Here is a 6,000-nt window from a genome sequence, read left to right on the forward strand (position 1 = left end):
CAATGTCCATTTAAAAAAAAAAAAAGGAATAATCCAAAGTTGGACAGAAGAGATGTCCTCTCTGTCCTGTGCAGGGAAGGCCTGACAGGGTCGAGCAGTAGAGGGCACTCTTTCTTTATCTGCCGTTTAACCCGTCCTCTCTTCAGACAGACAGCCGGCCTGACGCTTGCATTTTAACACCATCCTGAAGTTAAGCAACACAGAAAGATTTGTTTTAGCTTTAACTCGGGCCCCCAGTGGTCAAACATCCTTGAAAATATGCATCTTCCCCTAGAACATCTGGTGCGGAGCCAAAGGCGAGATTCAGCCGGCCTGCATTTTTGCATAAATAATGTTTTTCATACAGCTTTTAAAGGGTGGCAGAGAAATATGTTCCTTCTGTCATTCTGAAACACTTAGCCATCCCAAGCCCGTCTTTCCTCATCCGAGCTACAAAGGCAAACGGCGATCTAACGTGATTGATTCCCCCGACGTGCCTCGACCTCAGAGTCGACCAGCAGTGGACGGTGGAGGGGTGAAGGGGGGCGACGGGGCTCTTCTGCCAATTATCTCTGGCTCTGGGTGATCGTGGGTGATCTCTGGCTTGGAAGAATGTGTCTGGCAGTGTAGCAGAGACTAGATGAGTTGCGTCACCTTGCCGAAGTTTCCCCCGAGCCACTGCCTACCAGGACAGGATCTCGAGTCAGGAAAATAGATTACAGACAAGTGCTCCATTATTCCCTCCCGTTGCAGGTCTGCCACCAGAGGAAATATGCATATCTCACATCTCTCCAACCACAGCAGTTTCCATTTTAGCATAGATGTGGAGGGTGAGAAATGAGAAGGAACGTACGGTTACCTCAGGCTTTTTCTCGTAAAGTAGCACAATTGATATCAATTCCACTCGTCGATTTCTGTCTCTTTCTAGTAGTCGAGCTGAAAATCATCATTTGTGTTTGTGGACTCGTCGTACTTCCTTGATTTTTGGAGCTTGGCTATGAAAATAACGCTGTAATTAATAGTGATTTGATGGCAGATTATTGCGCTAACCGGCCTAATTACTGGAGTGTGTCCTGCGAGTCCCAGAAGGGATGAATCGTTTGACTGAAATCACAATATTAGATCAGAGACCTGTTTATGAGGCATTAAATGAGTCTGGTTCAGTCTCACTCACACACAGTCACACACTTGTGAGGATTTGCTTGTTTGGTTCACACTCATGGAGGTTGTAAAAAAAAAGTGTTGAAATTTAACATTTTTAACATAGACTCTCTGGATGCGACTTTATACGTTTTAATATGTATTGTTGTTTGGAAGATTGCGGTGTTTCTAGCAAGTAAATAATAATTAAAAACTGTACACTCTTTGTAATTATTCTCAAAATTCTTTTTAAATAGAATTTTTAGGTAAAAATGTTTTATTTTTCAAATATAATGTATTATTAATTAGAAACGCCAGGTTTGATTGTCCCGCTCGATTTTTTTGTCTTCATTATATCAAGTTATTTTTCACTTTATTCCTCTCCTCAAAATGTTATTGTTAATATTTGAATACATTTATAGATACGAAAAATGACAATCATGTCATTGACATCAATTCCGACAAATATCTAATAATTCATAAATACACTGAAAACAATTAAGCCTTTTTTTGATATTTACATGTCAATTAATTGCAAAAATCCAATTGAATTGAATAATCCTTTCATATTATGAAGAAAACTAGAGCCTAATAACCCATTTTATATAAATCGTTAAGCATATATATATTATTATTAAAATATGAATCTAATATAAATATAAAAACCTTCCATTAAGATAATATGGAGATCATAATATGTAAGGATCACTCAATTAAATTTGATGTAATTATACTATTAATTTGACCAAAAAAAAGGGTTAAACATGTTTTGACTGTATAATGAATTGTTAATTGCATAATTTCAACCACAACTTGAAAATAGCTCCGAAAAGTAATTTCCATGCCTCTTTTTCAGACCCCCAGACCGCTGAACATTATCAAGCAAAACAACGGCGAGCAGATCATCCGTCGACGGACACGCAAGCGCCTGAACCCTGAGCCCGTCCCGCAGGAGCAGGTGGGGTCCAAACAGCAGCGGGTCAACAGCGAGGAGCGTCTCAACGGAAGCCCGTTGGAGAGGAGGCCGGAGGAGCCCGGATCCGACGGGTCGTTATCACGTGCCGAGGCCCAATCCCAGCTGGCCAAATATGAGTCTTATGCTCCTTCAGGACCCAAAAGTCACCCTAGCCCCCACTCGACCCACGCGTTCCTCGTCAACCAGACGCTGGAGATCCACAAGCGCATGCCGCCGCTGCATATGCACAAGAGTCCTGCGGATGGAGGGGCCGAGGGGAACGGGCTTGGATCGGGTCCCCACGTCGGGGACGGTAAGGGTGGCTCAGAGCGGGGCAGTCCCATCGAGAAGTACATGCGCCCGTCAAAGCAGGCCAGCTACTCTCCTCCCGGGAGTCCCATTGAGAAGTACCAGTACCCGTTCTTCAGCCTCCCCTTCCTCCACAACGACCTGCAAAACGAGTCGGACTGGGTGCGCTTCTGGACTAAGTACAAGATGTCAGTGCCGGGTAACCCGGGCCATTACCTGAGCCCTGTAGCCGGCCTTTCCAATCCGTGCCAAAGCTTCGTGCCTTACCCTGCCTTCAGCTTACCTCCTCATTTCCCCCCACCGACCCCATCCGGTCCCGAAAACGACACGCCTCTCGACCTCGCCATGAAACATTCCAAACCCAATCCGACGCCCAACGGGACCCCCGCCGCTGAGAAACGAGCGTCGCCCGTGTCCGAGACGGAGGAACCCGAAGGGGAACGATCTGCTTCCCAAACCCCCAAACCGGAGAAGGCGGATCAGGCCACGCAAGACGAGCTCTCGAGTAAATGTGCCCACTGTGGGATCGTGTTCCTGGACGAGGTCCTGTACGCCCTACACATGAGCTGCCACGGGGAGAGCGGGCCCTTCCAGTGCAGCATCTGTCTGCACTCCTGCTCCGATAAATACGACTTCACAACCCACATCCAGCGAGGCCTCCACCGGGCCGTCCCCGAGGCCAGCGCCGAACCCTCCAACCAATGAGTCCCAGCACAACCAATCCAATGTGCCAAGACGGATCAAGGTGCCTAATGCTAGCGTTTCTGTGGGACACACACACTTTTAATGACTTTTTGAAGACATCGGTACATGTAGCTACTCGAGATATATTTTCGTTAGTCCAGACGTGCAAGGCAGTTCAGCAAGCAAGGTACATCCACTCGATTTATGAAATGTTCTCTTATGAAAATGAGGATGTGTTTCTGCATGTGTGGCTCAGTGTAGGAAACAAACAGACATCCAGCATCCTCAGGGAATGTGTATGGCGTAATATAGTTTATAGTTCACATACTACATGTTTTTCTTGTCACAGATTTCCATCGGGACTTTAAAGCTGCTGCCTTAGTTGCTGGGATGCAATTCTTATTATTCTAGAAGTTTGGGAAGGAATACAAACCTATTTTTTTCTAGGTTGTTAATAGTAAAAATCACATTATCAGTGCCTGATATATTGTACAAAGTATTTTCTACATGAGATGTTGATATGCATCTGAATAAGGGCCTGGAGTTTGGCTCTGACAAACGTTTACATTTGCAAATGTAGCAAACGACGTAATGAAGCAACGCCTGAACTTTTTCTCTCTTTTTTTTTTTCCACGAAAACAGTAAGACAATTCAGTTTCCTTTCCTCCAAAGGTGGAATATTAAACAAAAGTACTATGTTTGTATCTTTAAGGGCACCATTCATTCCAAGCTCCGTGTACATGTGCTCTGTAGTTGATGAAGAAGCTTCTTGTATTGGACTGAAGTCTTCCCGTATTTTTCTCCTGCGAACATTCAAGGGAAGCCGCTTTAGTCGGTCCTTTTATAGGAGCCAGTGCTCTATAATATAAGAATAATAACTTTCTGCTAGTCTAAATTTATCGTTCCACCTTTAATTCTAAAGAGCAGTTGAAATGATTCTGTCGTGTTGATGAAACTCAATAACTGCAGGTGTTTCTGGTGCCTTTCCGCGGCAGTCGTCTCAAAGAGGCGTAACGTTATTTATATTGTTGTTTCACCCAGCTGTACTTTGGTTTACGCTCCTTTTGCAATGTTCATCACGCGGAGTCGAGTGGACGAGTAATAATGAGCAATCCAAACGTGATTTATCGAGTCTATAAATCATCCGCAGAGTTTATTTGAAAATGGGGGAAATATCATTTCAGATTCTGTTTTTGTTTGCTTGCAACTTTGTGTTTTGTTCACTGCTCCTCATGGCCACAGGTTCGGTGAGTCACTGCTCTGACTTACTCAGACAGATATTATTTATATGAACTGGGGAAAAGAGGAGAGATCGAGGCTCAGAACGTCTCATTTGCTCTCTCCATCTTTCTCCGAAACTAGCCTTACGACGCTGCTTAACTGCAAATGCCTCTTAAAGATAACTGAAATCATTATAAACCGTCGCTTTTCAACAAACCATGTATGCAGTTGGGTATTAAATAACATGCATTTTTTTTTTGTCTCTAAATGTTCATTTTAATTTGAAAATGTTAATGCTTGCACTTCAGTTACTCTGTTGCTAAAGAAAGATGAGATGTGTTATTAGCATGCTAAGTACAGGTACTGCATTATAATAAATGAACGAGATCTTGCCGCTGTTCGAAGGTCTTAGCAATATTGAAACACAAGGAGTATTTGATGGTGCCTGGAAGCTTGTTTGGTCAAGGTGAAGGGCATAAATATGTAAATGTTTTAACCAATATTCTTAGAATGTTATTGTTTTTACACTTGCTGCATATAAAGTGCATAGATGATGATTTTAGGATATTCTTTTTTTTTTCAGCTGCCACCTTAACTTTTTGTTTTCCCTTTCTTTCATTTTTTTTTTTTTTGTGTGTGGTAGGTTTTTACATGCAAACAGATTCAATAAAGATGGCAAAGATGTCTGTTACATCTAAACTTGAATAATAATGATGATGACGATGATAATAATAATAATAAAATAATAAAACATTTTAGCAATTATCTGTGTACATTATTGTGTATCAGCAGAATGTGTTTTCTTTCGAATCTTTGTAGTTTGTAATAATTTCTTAATTTGATTAATTCCGCTCTCTATGGTTGCATTTATTTGATCAAAAAAAAAAAAATGCAGTAATATTGTCAAATGTAATATTTCCATTTAAACTAATGTTTTTTTCTATTTTATCATATTTGTAAAAAAAAAATATATATTTATACCTTAGTAAAGGTCTTCAGTGTCACATGATCCTTCAGAAATCACTCTAATATGATGATCTGATGCTCAAGAAACATTTATGATTATTGTCAGTGTAGAAAAACATGATTTGTTTTTAATTTATATGGATTAGAAATATTTTGTAACATTATAAATGTATGTACTGCCACTTTTGATCACATTTATGCATTTAGCAGATGCTTTTATCCAAAGAAACTTACAATGGAGGAATATAAGCAATTTAATCAATCCACACATACATGCATATTGCACAAATGAGTTATGTACATAGGTTAGCTTTTCTATTAATTTATTTAAAGAAAATTAAAATGATGTCATTTTGATGCCAGCTCTATCAATAATTCTGTTCAGTCAGGAGAGCTGGTCTAACTTTTTGACGGTTGATCAACTTTAGTCGGAGGATTGTAATCCCTGTGCTCGCCATGTCACATGACACACACCGAACGTAACCTCTGACCTCTCGATGCTATGACTGAGGAACTGCTATTGATCACGGTCCAATAGTGCTTGTTATATACAGTCATTCGGGGCAGGATTCAGTCTAAAGCACTGAAGGATACAGCGTTACGCTTTACACAGTTTAACTGCATGTTTATCGTTTATCAAAGTCAAGACTTGTGTTTAAATATTCAAAGAAAAGGGTTACATCCTGACAGCTGGCGTGTGAAATCTCAAAGCTCTTGCAGGTTATGAGTTGAGCTAATTCAAGTTA

At 41.1% G+C, this 6,000-nt stretch overlaps 1 protein-coding gene across 5 annotated transcripts in view; it reads left to right on the forward strand.

Annotated features, from left to right (window-relative positions):
- The window catches only part of trps1 (trichorhinophalangeal syndrome I), a 155,688-nt gene extending 150,637 nt beyond the window's left edge, over nt 1–5,051 (forward strand). For all 5 annotated transcript variants that reach the window (XM_039680638.2, XM_039680633.2, XM_039680636.2 and 2 more), the window contains one exon: nt 1,976–5,051. In XM_039680638.2, coding sequence (XP_039536572.2) covers nt 1,976–3,088 — 1,113 coding nt within the window. In that variant the 3' untranslated portion in view covers nt 3,089–5,051. The remainder of the gene's footprint in view (nt 1–1,975) is intronic.
- Nucleotides 5,052–6,000: the final 949 nt, after the last annotated feature.

Source organism: Pimephales promelas, chromosome 18 (assembly GCF_988280905.1).
Source record: "Pimephales promelas chromosome 18, fPimPro1.hap1.1, whole genome shotgun sequence".
Classification (NCBI taxonomy): Eukaryota; Metazoa; Chordata; class Actinopteri; order Cypriniformes; family Leuciscidae; genus Pimephales; species Pimephales promelas.